The sequence below is a fragment of the Dermacentor variabilis genome, chromosome 1, assembly GCF_050947875.1.
Source record: "Dermacentor variabilis isolate Ectoservices chromosome 1, ASM5094787v1, whole genome shotgun sequence".
Lineage (NCBI taxonomy): Eukaryota > Metazoa > Arthropoda > Arachnida > Ixodida > Ixodidae > Dermacentor > Dermacentor variabilis.
In genome coordinates, this window is record NC_134568.1 from 139,180,762 (window position 1) to 139,198,293 (window position 17,532).

Sequence of the window (17,532 nt, forward strand, 5' to 3'; positions counted from 1 at the left end):
GGAATCTGATGACAAGATGAACACGATTAGAAAAGAAGTCGCTGAACTTAATATGAAGACTGAAAGAATGAACAGGCATCTCATGGCCATGCAGGAAATGCAAATGAAAATTGAGAGACTAGAAAACATAGTCCAACAACAAGCTGAACGACTAGTGGATTATGAAAATAGAAGCAGAAGAAATAATCTGCTAATTTTTGGTGTTCCCGAGGCCAGAACTGAGACGGAAACAGATCTGCGGAAAGTTGTCGTAGATAACATTGTCAGAAGCTTGTTGGGGGTAGAAACTAAATCGATAGAAAGAATTCATCGCATTGGTAAACAAAGCGAAGGCCGGGTAAGACCAGTAATTATGAAGTTCATGGATTATCGCGAAAAAGAGAAAGTAATGCACAACTGTAAAAAACTAAAGGGCACTTCTTTCAGTATCAATAATGACTACTCAAAAGAGACCGTTGATCTCAGAAAGAAATTATGGGAAAGTAGTGCGCCGGACCGAGCTAAGGGGGCACGGGTATCACTCGTGTATGATAAACTAAAGATAAATGGACGCATGTTTGTTTGGGATCAAGAGAAAAATGAACGGCGTCTGTATAAAAGCCGGAGTGACAAGATCGATAAAGACGTAACAACTCCAACAGCAAGTGCGCATGACCGGCATGAATCCTTTGACTCGGATAGTTCTGCCAGCAGTTCAAGAAAACCGCCCCACTCATAGCTACGAATTCTTGTGCAAAATGCCCGTAGCATCGTTAATAAAGTCACAGAACTAGAATATATTCTACTGGCGCATAGTCCCCATGTAATACTACTTACAGAAACATGGCTGCGTGAGGGAATACGCAGTGATTGCATTGTTCCTTCCGGGTACAAATTCTTTAGGTGGGACAGAGATTCACGAGGCGGTGGTGCTGCCATCATAGTTAAAAATTCCGTCCATGCTTCCACGATTGAATCTAATGTTCCCGAAAGTGTATGGTGTAAGCTTACATTCGAAAACAGAACGTACTTCATTGGCGTAGTATACAGACCACCTGCGTCTTCGCCAGCGTTTCTGGAACTGCTAAGCGAATTCTTGGTTGACCATGTTAACAGGAACACGAGGCTGATAATGGCTGGGGACTTTAATTTGCCGCACATTAATTGGCAAAGTTTATTGCCCGGCGAGACAGAAACAGCTAGCTCGGAAAAGCTCTTGGAAATAAAATTTTGTCATGGCTTCGAACAAATTGTTCAAGAACCAACTAGAGTTACAGAAAAGTCAAAGTCATTATTGGATCTTGTTTTCCTATCGCACAACATAATAGATTATACATTAGATATATTGGAGGGCATATCAGACCATAAAATGTTATCTTTAGACATACAGACCAATGTGGGCAGTATAGGGAGACCGTTTCTACCGGTAAAAGTAAAAGACTTTAAAAATGCAGATGACACCGCCATCATAGATTTTTTAGAATTACAGTTTAGTTACTTCGAGCAGGCATCGAAGAGCGAGTCTGTGGAACAACTGTGGCAAAGATTTAAAAGTAGCATCATAGCTTGCGTCGAGCACTTCGTTCCAACTCGTATTAAGAAAACGCGCAAACGAAACCCCTGGATAACACGCAGCATTATCCATATGAAACGGAAAATTAAAAGACTACGAAAACAGAAAGTGAGAGCGATGGAAGTTGCAGCTATAAAAATTGAGATGAAAGAAGCTCTTGTGAAATCAAAAAAACAGTTCTTTGATCACACGCTTGCCAACTTTCTTAAAAGTTCACCACACAAATTTTGGCGGTACTTCAGTGAAAGAAAGGAAAAAGTTGAACAGATCGAACATGAAGGTCAAGTTCTGACACGAGTTGAAGACTTAGCTGATGTTTTCAATCGCTTCTTTCAATCTGTTTATACGACAGACAAAGGTGATAAGATAGGCGAATACATGAACGGCGACATGAGGACCGCAATGGAATCAGTTATTGTCAGCCGTGAAGGTGTTTTACAATTGCTTCTTGAAGTAGACGCGAAGAAGGCAAGCGGACCGGATGGTCTACCAACTGAATTTTTGAAACGATACGCCGAATGGGTTTCCTTTTACTTAGAGATAATATATGCGAAGTCAATTGAAACTCGTTCACTTCCACAAGACTGGCGCAATGCAATAGTAATCCCTGTTTTTAAAGGTGGCAACCGTATGCAAGTAAACAATTACCGACCCATATCCCTGACGTCAGTGTGCTGCAAGGCTCTAGAACACGTTATTGCAAAGCATATTATTAGTTTTCTTGACACTAACGAGTTACTTTCCACAATTCAGCATGGATTTAGGAGCGGTCTTTCTACGGTGACACAGTTAACAGAAACACTCCATGATTTCTACCTGAACATGGATGCACACCTACAAACAGACGTAATAAGCGTTGATTTTAGGAAAGCTTTCGATAAGGTTTCTCACCGTAAATTACTTTTTAAGCTCGATAAAATAGGAATAGGTAAAGAAGTAATACAATGGATAGAGGCCTATTTATCTATGCGTCAACAGTCCGTAAGGATTGAGGATTGCATTTCAAATCCATTGCGTGTGTACTCTGGGGTTCCCCAAGGTTCCGTTTTGGGACCAATACTTTTTTTATTGTATGTTAATGATATCGGTGCACTAGTCGAACCGCCTGTTAAAATGAAACTTTTTGCTGATGATTGTTTGATTTATTCGCCAATAGGTTGCGAAGATGACCAAATTAATCTAAATAGATGCTTACAGGCATTAGACGAGTGGTGTTTAACATGGGACATGGAAATAAACTATAGCAAAACAACATTTACGCATATTCGCTCAAGCAGGAGCAAATTTTCCTTCATATACCACATCGGAAACCATCCTCTGAATAATGCAGCTTCTTTCAAATACTTAGGAGTCAGTATTATGCACACATTGCAATGGCACTCACACGTTGATAATATATGTTCTAAGGCAAACCAAAAACTATACTTTTTAAAGAAAAAACTGGAATGCGCTACACGGGACGTGAAATTAACAGCCTACAAAACTTTTGTACGACCAGTCTTGGAGTACGCTTGTGTTGTGTGGTCCCCTCATCAGAAAGTCCTGAAAGCAAAAATAGAAAGAATACAAAGATTGGCAGTCCGTTTCATATGCGGTAAATACCGACGCATGGAGTCTGTTACAGCCTTGTTAAAATCGTGTGAACTAGAGCCTCTGGAGGAACGCAGAAGCAAGCATAGGCTAAAGTTTCTTTTTAAAATCATGAGTGGGCGAACGAAAATAAACAAGGATCTATATCTACAACCCCCAGGACGGAGATGCGATCGTCTAAACAATAGCAGAGCTATTCAACCTTATTTAACACGTACTGATGCTTTTCGTTTCTCCTTTTTTCCTGACACAATTGAAATGTGGAACAGATTGCCTGATGCAGTTGTGAGCAACGAGGGCTCTGCCGAATTTGAAAATGCGTTGGATACTTTCTTTTTCTAGAATGTATACTAAATTGTTGCTGCGAGCACTTTCGTTGACTTTTCTTTGTATAACTACTGTTATTTGCTTTTGTTAACTTCCAAGAGCGCCAGTGCATTTGTATGTTACATAGAAAGAAAATTATGTATCATGTATTCTTGACACATCACCCTCCCTGTAATGACCCCAACAACGGGGTTGACAGTATCAAATAAATAAAATAAATAAATATTCTGTCTTCAAAATTTGCTACCAATTGCTTTGGTATTCTACGTAATGCCCTGTGTAAGAGTGTAAGGAAATCTTTGTGGGAAATTGTTACATGGAACACTGATGTTTCTTGCGGCAGTTCAGGGATGGGCATTTCAGAATTGGTGCTAGTTCCAGGATTGCTACTAGGGGTAAACAGTAATTATTTCACAATTTCTGGTGTCTGCTGGCATGAACATGTTGTCAAAAAAGAACCTCCCCACCTCTACCGCAATGTCTGAAAATGAAAGTGTTCACTGAAACACACACTTAATACTGTGCCTGTCTGGAAAGCTGTGCCATGTTGCAAATCAGAAGTTCCAGGAAGATTTCCGTTGATGGAAGAATTGCCACATTCAGTGCATAGACTAAGAAGGAAGCTACAATTGACTTGAATTCAGCCTTGACAGGACCGGTAGAATTTATTCAAATTATCCGTTGGGTCAAATTAATAGAAAAGAGGAAAAATGTCTTAACATACCACTACTTTATTTGGCTGTATTACCCGCTGCAGTAGTAGCTCAGTGGTGCTATGGTGTTTTGCTGTAGACTTTGAGGTTGCGGGTTTGATCTTAGCTGTGGAAGCCACAATTTGATGTGGGTGGAATGAAATAATGCTCGTGTACTTAGATTTATGTGTGCGTTAAAGGACACCAGATGGTCAAAATTTATCCGGAGCGGTTCCCTACAGCATCTCTCATAGCCCAAGTATTACTTTAGAACATTACAATCAAACAGTTTGGCAATGTTTTCCTGAATCTAACATGCACTCGAATTAAAGGTGCACCTAGTTTTTATGGGCTCAAAGTAAAAGCAACATGCATCCAAATCTAATACGCACCCAATTATTGCAAAAAAAAAAATAGCATGCCTCTGATTCTGGCAATCAAAAAAAGATTAAACCATCAGTTTGGCTTCACAGAATGTAAATTTATTATGTCCATCGTCATCTCTCTCAGACAGCTCTTTATTGAGCCACAATATGTCATCTTCTGTGTGATTCACTGCAGTTGACATTACTCTTTTTTTTTTTTACGACTCCACAACCATTACGAATGAGATAGTGGCCCATGTCTAGCTACTCCACCAGTTTCTCATACGATGCAGGATTCCAACATGCTGAAAACAGGTAGCGTCACTCCGTTGCCTCATAAAAATAATTTTTCATTGATTGGGCTTTCAAAATGAAAGTAACTCATTATTGTTTCCAACATATGCAAAAGCCTCTTCAGTAGCCATCTTGTGATGGCAATGATAGTGACACTGGCTGTGACACTAGGCTGTTACTAAGTCCACTAATGCAGTTTCAGTTTCATATCTGATTGTATAAAGCAAAAGTTTTCTTGCCCATTTTCTTTGAGAAAATGGGAGCACTAGGATTGGGTAAATATAGTAAACAATATCATTCATTGTGAGCTGCCATTTTCACTTGAAACTGCCTAGAGCAGACCGAAAATCAGCGTTTTCGATGAGAGATAGCATTTCTTCTATGCACTCACTTTCCTCTACTGCCGCAAAGATTGACACTACAGCCATTGTGGTCAGGCACATCCATGTTAGCCAGTCAAGTTTGAATTATCTGTCAAGGACCAATTCCATGATTGAAATAAGAAATGTCTTGGCCCATAAAAATGTATGGGTTCTGGCTGGAACCTTTGGTTGGGATCTATTTAACTGAGAAATCTAATTAACAGAGTTGAATTAATGGAATTATACTGTATTTGAAAGCCAACAGAGCTTCCTGGTTGATTGATTGATTGATTGATTGATTGATTGATTGATTGATTGATTGATTGATTGATTGATTGATTGATTGATTGATTGATTGATTGATTGACTGATGGATGGATGGATCGATCGATCGATCACATCCCAAAGCAGTACGTGGACAATGAGAGACATCATACTGGAGGCTCGAAATTGATTTTTACATCCTGAGGTTATTTAACCCTCTGGGGGCCCGATGTTTTCCCAAAGTGCAACAAATTAAATTTCTGTCTAAGTAACACATTATTGAACTTTAAATTCAAATACTGTGAATTGGCAATATGATATTGAACACTTGAGAAGTATTAAGTCTGAAAATTCAAACAAAAATTAGGACATACTAATTAATGATCTTAATTGTGGTAATTAGCATTCCTCAAGTTCCATCAGTGCTTAAAGTCGGGGGGGCCCAGCTCCCCCTCCATTTTTTCAGGAGGAGCTCGGCCCCCTCTTTAGCAGGTCAACCATAGCACTGTGGCATCCATTTGATAAGCACTGGAGGGGATTTTATTTCCGGTAGTGCTTTGTACAGGGCAATTCTAACTCCAATTTTTATGGCTTACGTGGCATGAGCAAACAGGAAAACAGGTATCCTTGTACTGCTGCATGCACTTCCCCAAGGCACTGCACATAACTGTCACCAACTCTTGTTCGACTAAGATTCTTGGCCCAGCATACTGTTTCATTAGCCACCTGAGCGTGAAGCTACCTGCTCGGAAACTAGTGAAGCTTCACCTTGGTTTCTTTAGGTTACCAGTCAAGTTCCATTCATTTAGTTGTGCATTATGAGTGCTGTGTTATACCAAAGATGCATGCATTTTGCCCACTTTTGTAGGTAAGTAAGTGTGAAACCATAAAATATATTGTTATAGTGCATGAGGTTGTCAATAAAGCAAGGCAACTAATGTTCTGTGTTGCAGCTAGACTTATTTGCTCTGAGAACACATATCTTTAATCCTTTGCCTCCTCACTTATTTTCTTTTTAAACGTTTAAATGTGTCAATTCTTTAAGTGCTTGATTGAATCGGCACAATAAATAAATGTCCGAAATACACTCAGAATAATATATACCTGGATGTTATTGACGTTTCAGTCAGGGACTGGCCTCGGTCGGAGTGAAGGCCGGTCCCAGCGGAAACTTCAGTAAAATCCTGGTATTTTTCCTACCTGCTTCTATTCTTTGACCTGTTTCACTGCCAGATCCTGTGATTCAATGCTTCACTCATATATATATATATATATATAAATTGTATGTATTTCTGGAACTGGCTGATGCTCCTAGCTAGATCTAGCAAACATAAATACCCAAGTTAGTGGGTGGATTGATGGCCATCGCCTTAGCACAGTTTGTAGTGAAACGCAGTTGTGGGTTCAGCTACCACCGGCGACAAGTTATCTTTTCATCCACTTTCATTTCCCTTGATTATTTTGTACATTCCAATTTAAACCACAGTGTTAATATCCCCAATGCTTTCCTTGGCTTCATTCTCTGTTGGCTTTATGTGGTCATAATTAACAAAATCGAGCACCTCAGTTCCCCTTCTCTTGTTTGTTCGTTGAAAGGGTCTCGAATCTGGCAGACTTGGTGTCATTAGGTAGCATGCGCAGGTTTGTTAGTCATGTGCCTGCTCTCCTGAGATCAGGATTGAATTCTGGCCACGGCGGCCACATTTCGATAGAGGTGAAATGCAAAAACACCAGTGTACTTAGATTTAGGCGCACGTTAAAGAACCCCAGGTGGTCAAAATTTCCAGAGTCCTCCGCTACAGCGTGCCTCATAATCAGAAAGTGGTTTTGGCACGTAAAACCCCATAATCTGATCTGCTCTCCTGAGATCGCGTGTTACGTGACGCCATCAGGCAAAAAAGGATGTTCCACATCCACCCACCTTGGCTCTGAGTGGCACTGGCTATTACTCCTAGGGCTAGATCTAGTAAACATAAATACCCAAGTTAGTGGTCGAATTGATAGCCATCGCCGTAGCACAGTTGGTAATGAAACGCACACGTAATGCAGAGGTTGTGGTTTCAGCTAGCACCGGCTACAACTTATCTTTTCATTCACTTTTGTTTTCCTTTTCTTGATTATTTTCTACATTCCAATTTAAACCACAGTTAAGTTCACCTATGCTTTCTCTGTCTTCATTGTCTGTTAGATTTATGTGGTCATGATTAACAAAATCGAGCCCCTCAGTTCCCCTTGTTCTCTCGTGTGTGTGTGTGTGTGTGTGTGTGTGTGTGTGTGTGTGTGTGTGCGTGTGCATGTGTGTGTGTGTGTGTGTGTGTGTGTGTGTGTGCGTGTGTGCGCGTGCGCATGTAAAAGCATGCACACGCTATGGTCGCCACCCTATGAAGGCCCCCCTCCACTGAAAGCAGACTTTAAGCCCTGGGTGCTGTGGCCTATTCATTGCTGTCATTGATCCTTGAAGACACCTTGTAATTAAGAGCAAAGTCCTCTGAATCAAGAGATCATAAAATGTTCTTCAATTTCTGCATAATTCAAAAATCATGCAAGCTTTTTTGTGCCGGTTTGCTATGTCATAAAGTTAGAGACGCAAGCAGCACCAACAGTTGATAAGCTTTGTCACGCCATCTGTTGTATAAAAACGAATTGTACCATAAAATTTTAAATGAACCATTTTCTGCGTAGATGGCGCAATCAGTCTACAGATGGTTCACCTTCATGAATTATCTCGGGCACGGCACTTAAAGGGCTAATACATACACAAGCTTGGTACACAAGTGTTAATGTATTCTGCCCCATCAATATGGCTGCAGCCAGAAATCGAACCCATGACTTGGTGCTGAGCAGCACAATGTCATAGCCACTAAGCAACCATGGTGGGCACAAAGTTTTGATTCTTAGGTGAAGTTGGTAATTTCTTGCAGTTTATATTTAAAAAGTTTGCGAGCTTTCTGAGCAGACTATATATATGTCTATTGTTGTAATCCTCTTGGTGTTCACCTCCACATTCTTGTTTCACCTTGATTTTTTTAATCCTTATTTATTTTAATTTATTTTTTTTGCAAAATTATTTGCAAGGTTGGTTTTCCAGTTTCTATGGAAACTGCACCTTTGTTGCTTTTCACATGACTCCAGGCACAAGCAAAAGGTTAGAGAAATGTAGATATGCTAGTCCGTGGCAAAATTTAGTCCATAAAAGAGTTAGCTCAGGTGGAAAGCATTGACATAAATCTTGGCTGAATAAGCTAACCATCTGTGCTTACCAACCATGTACAGTGATATTGTTGCAGAAAGCTTTCGCTTTACCCTCATATGACATGTTCCTCTTCAATAATTATGCAGGGGCATACATCCCTCAGTGTGATGAAGAGGGTTACTTCTTGCCAGCTCAGTGCCACAGCAGTGCGGGCATGTGTTGGTGTGTTGACCGTCATGGTGCTGAGTTTGCAAACACACGCCGGAGAGATAGGCCTGACTGCGGTAAGTACTACCCTCAAGCACATCGGTTTTGTTCTAAAGTGGATATGTGCTGTTAAGCTGTACTGAGAAATTTCATATTTGAGGCATTCAAGTATTTCTATATGCCCAGATATGTTTCACCTTTGGTGCCAGTGTTTATGTGTTGCCTAAGATGCTGGTGGCGCCCTGCCTAAGGCATGATGTGGTTTTTAGGGCTCTCCTAATTCTAGTTCAGTAATGCATCTCTTTGTATCCACTGTAATTCTTACAAGCTATCTTGGGAATCTTTCTCTTCAGTGGCTGAGCTGCTCATAGATCATTACTATAACGTTTCTATAAAAAAACATCCATTCATATGTCATAGAATTGATTTTCTGTGCTGTAGCATAGATTTACAAAGTGCTGCAGTAGACTAAATTTTGGTAAAGTCTCTTTTTAACTGGTGCAGTTGAACTTCATTATAATGAAGTTGCATCTAACATGAAAATGCCTTAGTTATGTACTATTTTTGTTCTAAGCATATATTCACTACATGCTGATATTGGCAAGAAATGTTTGATTTACTTGGTTATATCCAATAATTCATTAATCTGTTCACTATATCAAGGTTCGACTGTATAAGCATTACCACATGTAATGTGTAATATGACTTCACAGCCAGATATGCTGACTCATGCACATGAAAAAAATCAATAAATAACTTTTAAAATATTGTATTGTGCACACATATGTAAATTTCATGGTATAAACTATATATATCAAAGCTCTAAGGCATAAGGAACTTTTCAGGTTATATACAAAAAAAATATATATATATACAGCGCAGTCCACTTATAACGATGTCAAGAAGAACGAAAAATCCTATTGTTACAACAAATCATCGCTATATCTAAACTGCCTTAAAAAAAAAAGCTGCCACACATCTCTTTGTAGCTTCGAAACCAAATTTGCCACTTACGATAAAGAATTGACGTTGTAGAAAGAAGGCTGTGAAAAGTAAGATGTTTATTTATACCTCTAAACAGCATGTGAAGTGTTAGGTGCGCTGAAATAGTCAGAAATCTGCACTCATTTTCACGGAAGTTTCAGGGACACAACTGCTTTGTGCATCGCGTCCATTGGCTGCGTGAGCAGTGGCGGCTATAATTTAGCATGCATGAAATCAGTGAGCGACTCTATCGACGACAGCGCACTTTACATTAACATTGGGGTCGGTTTCAAAGACAGGCCACTGTCACCCTTGTCTCCTCCATCGCACTACGCCACCGTCTGTTACGACAACGATCGCCCCGTTGGAGATTCTTCGCAGAACTATGCAGCGCTTTCTGCACTCAGAAACTCCTCCATCGAAGTACCACCTATTTTATCACCAGTAGCGACGTGCTCCCAGAGTTTGGCAATGTCAGCGGCTGCCACCGTGTTGTTTTCACACATGCGGGTTTCGCCCTAGCGCACAAAGCCTGCCGTTTCCATTCATCGGCACGGTCACTGGTTCTAGCCTTCGTGGCGCTCACAGTTTTCAGAATAATTGATATCATCGACTGCGTGAGTCTGGCAAAATTTGCAGCTTCGTCCCAAGTGACATAGCTTTCCGCTTTGTCGGCAGGGTTGCCAGATGGGCCCAACGAAAAATAGCCAAATGATCTCAAAATGTAGCCCAAAAATAGCCAAACCCAAATTTCTTGTGTGCGAGAAGTAGTCAAAAACATAGCCAAAATGTTTGATGATGTTCTGCAGGTGTCTTACAGATGTAAATGGTGTCGAAATCTCACCGCGTATTTCCAGTTCCAAAATTACTTCCGCCGCATGCAACCAGCACAACACTGGCCTCAAGATCTGCGTAAATAATCCTAGTGAGAGCTGCCACTCAGACGTGGATTTGGACACCAGTTATTGTTAACTATGAACCGAAGTATTTTTTTTTTCCAATTTACTCATGACGTTATTAGTATTTATTGAGCCACATTCTGAGTTGACGTTAGTTCACGCCTCACTGTACCCGAGGCATTTTTCTCAATAGTCGGGCAAAATATTGCCAGCTCCAACCTCGAGGATCAGCTTCGGCTGTTTACGATTGTGTGTTCAAGAGGCAGCCCAAGCTTCAGGCACTAAAATAGGGATGCCTTTCCTAACCTTGATTAATAAGATAAACGTGTTATTTCACTCCCGCTCTCTTTCTTTCTTTTACAATTAACTCGGAAGCAGCTCGACACTGAGTTAGCAAATGCTGCCGCTTGCTGGACTCTGGAGAAAACTTGAAATCTTCTCACATTTTCCTCGTGCGAAGACTCTGGAGAAAACTTGAAATCTTCTCACATTTTCCTCGTGCGAAGAAGCTGCAGTTGTGACTGCAATTCGCCTTTGAGTGGGAAAAAACACAACGGCCTGCTGGCCCATAATGGAAGAGGTGAATTTAAGTTTATAGTTTTAAATGCAACCTGGATTATGGCACTGGTAATAATCCAGGTGTTATTAGTGTCAAAAATAGTTGAACTGCGCAATATTTAAGCAGGGATTCGCTGGTAAGATTCGTGCAGTATGAAAACGTCTACTTAAGTTCCTGTGGATGCAGGCACGGATACATGTGTTGCCAAATTTTTGAGGGGAGTTGTGTGCTTTACTTTGAGTGCAGCTGGAAAAAAAGAAATGTAATTCCACTAGGGAACACACAAAATCTATTTAATTGGTTTCGCGCAGCTGTCATGAAGTCAAGTACAGCGTGAACCCCTTTGTCTAACAATTTCAAGCAATGTACATCAGAATAGAAAGTAGGTAGAAGATTATATGTACCTTTGCAAACTGGCAAGAACTCTTTGCCCAGCCATCACTGCGATGTGGGAAAAAATAATAAAATATGGATGTAACAGTACCACAAACACCTATTATGTATGTCGAACATAGTATTTTTGTTTTTGATCAAAGCTCGAAAATATGCGTGAGCAAAGCATAATGTAATGACTACTAAGATGAACAAAGAGAAATTAAAATGATGATAAAGTAGGTGCGTATAGAAGGTAAGCCACAATTGCAATTACTCACGCGTACAAAGCTTAAAGGGAAAGAAATTGTCTCGGGTGTACAGTATGAAAACTGACCAGTTGTTATCCTGATGTTGGGTAGGCAAGGCGATCACTTACCGGCCTTTGGTGAGCAATTCCCTTGCCATCTTCACTGAGGATGAACATCGTGTTTCCCATATTTATAGAGCTTATCATTGTAATAATATTCAACATTCAAGAAGTACAATGAAACAATCACAACTTTCACGTAATACGTAGCTGCTTGACTAAAACAAAGAACGAAAAAAAAACATTGCGTAAAGTGCCAGATGATACTTCTCACATTGAGGATTTGCGCAAATGAATTAAATATACAATCTAGCCATATTTGAAATAACTACCACTGCCACTTGGACCATATAGAACTGCAGAGTTGAGACGCAACAGAAACCGTTCATCTGGCTGGAAATTTTTGTATTAGTGTCCACTCTCTGCCAGACCAAACTTAACGTGAAGGAGAGCTTGCAGTGTCTCATTCGACATGAGGTTTGTCAAATCATTCTTTGTCAACAAAACCTGGCTGAACACACATTCGACAGCTGCGTTCGAAAGATGCAGCACAAGTAGGGACGAAGCAAGCTCAGGCAGCAGGGGGAACATTGGATTTCCGGTACTGTTTTTTGCATTCCTGAGGCTTGGTGATACTAGAACAGAATCTTTCGTTCTTATTGACAGTCGAGAATATTGCGCTTCGCTGAACAAGTACATAAAGACTCGAACCGTGGCGTTTTTCATTTAAAGCGGCTCGCGGATTTTTCCGTAAAGTTACTGGGTAAATAAATAACACGGTGATTTGCGGGAAAACCAAGCAATAGGCTTCGAGAAATCCTTAATAAACATTTGAGGACCGCGGGCGCAAATGACTCACCATGACATGCATGCAAATACTTCAGCTGTTGTGTAAGTCCACATAATACAGTGGAACCTCGGTTTTGCGATGACCCAGGTTTTACAACGGATTAGCGCAGTTCCGGCAAAGTCCCCATAGAAGCAATGCATTAAAAACCCTGGTTATCCGACGCAATTTTATGCCTGACCGGCGTTATACGATGACCCTCGCATTTTTCTATCCCCCACCAGCAGCTGCCCATGACGCTCGCTGTGCTGAAATAGCGGCTTTTCTTCTCCACAATCACTTTCTCCCTCTTTTCTCGGTGGCGTCACCTCTCGTCGCGTTGGGGAAGCGTTTCTCTCCTTCTAGATTCCCAGCAGCAGATCACCGGCAAGGTAGCGCGGAGAGGCCTAGATTTATTGCATGTGTTCTTCGTCGTAATCCAGCGACCAGCGTTCAGCGGAGGTTTTGAGTTGTGTGGAGCAACGCGATGCACGATGTCCCGAAAGCAGACAGTTCTGTTGCTCGGCGATAAGCTGAAAATTACCGAGGAAGCAGAAAAGCGGCATAGAGCCACGAAAGCCAGTATTGCCCGGGACCTTAAGGTACCCGAATCTTTGCTTAATACGATCCTGGCAAACAAAGCGGTGATATTGCAGAATGCCAACAAGTTTAGGCTCAAGCGGAAAGCGGCAAAAGAAGGACAGCGTGAGAAGTTAGAAAAGTTCTCATCAAGTGGCTGCATCAAGCAGGGAGCTCTGCAATCAACGTTGATGACGCCATTCTAAAGGAAAAAGTGGACCTTGTGGCATTGTGTCTGAGCATCGACGACTTTCAGGCATCGTACGGGTGGCTGGATCGCTTTAAAAAACGAAACAGGATTGTGTACAGCCACTCCTGCGGAAAAAGTGCTTCCGTGGACATTTCGACGGTGAACGAGTAGATTGAGTTGCTGCCGGAGATGATTGCTGCATACAAGCCCTGCAACGTTTTCAGCGCTGATGAGAGCGGTATTTTTTACCATATGCAGCCCGAGCAACTCCTTGCGTTTAAGGGTGACGGCTGTCATGGTGGCAAGTGTAGTAAAGAGCATGTGACGGCACTATTCTGTGCTGACGAGGACAGTTCCGAGAGGCTGCCCGTGCTCGTTGTTGGAAAGTTTGCTGACGCCGCTGCGACATCGGACGACGACAACGCCACAGATGCTGTGGCTGTGCCTACCACATTCGCTGAGGTGCTACGGCACATAGACGGCATCTGGAACTTCATTTGTTCACGCAGCGCCGCAGAGGACCTCATTTTGAACGTTGCCCAACTCGAGCGAAAACTCTTGGTTCACGGATCAAACAAGGTCCAAAAGAAACTTACCGACTTTTTTTAAAGTTCGCGCCGGCTGGCAGGAATCGTGGCAGTGGGCAGTGGAGTGCCGTAAACATTCGTTTGAATAAAGCATGATTGGTACCTGTACTGCAGCATTAATTCTTATTGCATTTACTTTTATGGTAATTTGGGTTTCCAAGCCCTGCAGAGTATGTTAGTAGTTTACACTGAAGTTTCTCGTAAATCCGTCGCGCGAAATAAGTTGAATTTATAGGCATAATTTATGTTCGGATTTTACCACGCCCGCATTTTACGACGCTTTTTCACAGTCCTGAGAAAGTGATATAATCGGGGTTCCACTGTAGTTTGCTGTATAGCAGCTGCCACAGAACACATGCTCGACAGCTGGTGGTACCACCGTTTTTCTCACTGAACCAGGCGTGAACCGGCTGCAGATGACGCCGAAATCAGGGGTGTAGATAGGTCGTCTTGTACCCGAGGCCCATGAGTCTTCTGTATCCCCCCACCCGGGTGTAGTCAGGAAAGGCGAGGACATCGGAACATTTCCGGGGAGCGGTCGGGGGCGATGTTTCAGCACCAGCACAGTCGCCTTGGACCCCCCCTTTCGTTCCCAGTGATCGCGAATGTAGCCAGGTATAGAGGCTGTTTTATTTTCTGCACCAAATAACACAGGGTGCTGCAGTGATAACTTAAATGCAGTGCATTTGCACATCTGCTTTCAGACTGTAAGGCTTGGCAGCCAATACAGATGGAGCACCATAAAAAATATGGCTCACAAGTAACAAAAATATTTTCATAAAGTTTTAATTAGCTATTTTAGAGGCAATATTGCATTTGCGAAATTGAACTTAAGCCCCACAGTCATATGTTGACCAACAACAACTTCACAAAAATGGCCGTAGGTACTACGGCATGCAGAATTTTGGCCGTGGGCAGCCCTGAACCGAAACGAAAATTAAACAGCGTGTCGGTGACGCTCATCTCCCCCCGCCCTATCAGAAAATGCCACCTGCTTCAATGCTGTGTGCGTGCCAATGCTATGACAATTACGACTTCTCTTCATTCTAATCCGTAAAGCCCTTTTCTTTTTTTTTCCCCTGTCATTGGCAAACGTGATTATCCGAGCTGGGGCACCGCCACAAGATTGGGAACGGAATAGAGCACGCTTCGTGTCGATTCCTCCCATGAAAAAGAAAAAAAAGAGAGAGAGGGAGATAAGGCTTCGATGAAGCCCGCGCCAGCAGAAGGTTGCACTACTCTTGGTATGCACTCGCAATAGAGAGGATGGCGATATCGACGTCACTGGTGCACTATTTCATATTTCTTTTGGTGCTGCCATACTGGGCTGTTCGCAGTGCCAAAGTACTGCAGGCTCTAGCGCTCAAGACGATTTTGTTTAGAGAAGTTTTGTTGGGTTAACAATATGACTTTGGGCGCTTGAATACCCGAATTGCAATGTTTCCTCTATAATTGCTAATTAAGCAGTAATTTAAGATATCTTTATTAATTATCTGCCATATTTTGCACAATACCGAGTTTCTAGGGGTCACAAAGACACATAACCTGATAGAATGTCAGAAGATAACCTCACCGAATTCACCTTTTTATAAAATTCCGTGCAGCTGAAACAACACACTGTATTTGTGACATGAAGTCACACAACAACAAAATGATAAAGAGACGGTTAGCTAGGACTAGGAGACAGTGTTCTTATTCTGCACCGCGGAACTGATATAAATATAATACAAATGATACAAAACTGATAAATGGAATACTGTATGCATACTGACGACACAGAAACCACTTAGCGAATTAAAATTTTTAGCCCGCCTATTTGTGCAGTTATTACATAGGATGTTGCTAAAGCTGCAGCCTACTATTCTGCAGCATTACACATCTGGTACATCGGGTACCTGAGCTGGGGCTGCTGGTTACCGGAACATTCTTTACCATTTACGCCCAGTCAAGCCGGCAAAAAAAGGCGGGTCGTCAGACATATATGACACACACACACACACACCACAACCCCCCCCCATTACTACGCTACTGGCCAAAGCCAAAACAAAAAGAAGAGAGCTTAGCGCTGGAATGACGTATAAACATGGCAGCCACGACATAACGCCATTCTCCAAGCGCCAACATTGCATAAATATACAGCCTTCGATTTCACCTACATATCTTTGTAGCAGCAATGAGCTTTGGATTTTATAAACCGCCGTTCGCGAATTTTGTCAGTGTTGACGTGTCCTTGGGGCTCGGTACTTCTTAAGACAAAAATAGTCCAAATACAGTCATGTATCCAACTCGGAATTTTCGACGCCAATCCGCATAAAAGGTAGCCCAATTTGGCTATTAGTAGCCCATTCTAGCAACCCTGTTTGTCGATGCATTGACCCTGCTTCCGCGGCGCATTTCCGTGCATGCTGAGGAAGAGAGGGAGATTGTAGAAAGAGAGTGCAAGCGGTCTCTGCTTTTTTTTTTTTTCTCTGGGCGCTCACCGGTGATGCGGACACGAAGCAGCTGGCGTCATCTTGTGGGACACTGCGCCAACTTGCAATGCTCTCCGTGGCTTTCGCAATCAGCGCGCTTGCAGTACCTACTGCGCAGTAATGGCAGCAGATACAAACTCGCGTTGGCAAACTTTTCGCCTTGTCTCGGTTAAGGGGAACTTAGCAAAGCAAATTTCACGGTCATTCTGCATGGAAAACGCCGCTCAAAAGGCAGAATTTCGACGTTATATCCGATATGCAGTGAATAACATATCGTTATATGTGATTTTTTTTCTCATAGCCCTATTGCATAAATTGATACCCTAAAGTCAACTCATCGTTATAACCGATTTATCATTATATGTAGTATCGTTATAAGTGGACTGCACTGTAGCCATACATACATACAATGCATATTACATTCAAGTTACATAACACTCTGACAATAGCATGACAATGCAATGCGGCAATGTGGTGCCTATAAGATAAAATATGTCGATTATTCTCCCTGGTTCTGCGGCAACTAGTGTCTTGTGCCTAAACTTTTATTTGTCATCGGGCCTAAGCTTTCAATATCACGTACGAATTACAGTGTGACACCCAAGTCATCTTGCTCCTTTCGCGCCACAGGACTCGGCTCATACCTATGTTTGTGCAGTTTCAGGTTTATGAAACTCTGTTCTGAGTTGAAACATTAGCCAGCTGGGGCAAGTTTTCTCTCGTGTGGTTGTGTGAGAAAAAAGAACTTCTTAGGAACAAGGTACCAATAACAAGATTTTCAAATTTACATTCTGCTGAATTCTTAATAATAGCTAGCACACAGGCGGTAGAGAGTGAGCCAAATGTGCACCAGTTGCTCTATTTGTCTCCATCTGGGGAAACACAAGCTGGTACTATGTATATTGGCCA

General features: G+C 41.9%; 1 protein-coding gene across 1 annotated transcript in view; it reads left to right on the plus strand.

Moving 5' to 3' along the window:
- The window catches only part of Cow (Proteoglycan Cow), a 66,595-nt gene that overhangs the window by 43,603 nt on the left and 5,460 nt on the right, over positions 1–17,532 (plus strand). The window contains exon 10 of the mRNA XM_075695972.1: positions 8,786–8,923. Coding sequence (XP_075552087.1) covers positions 8,786–8,923 — 138 coding nt within the window. The remainder of the gene's footprint in view (positions 1–8,785; positions 8,924–17,532) is intronic.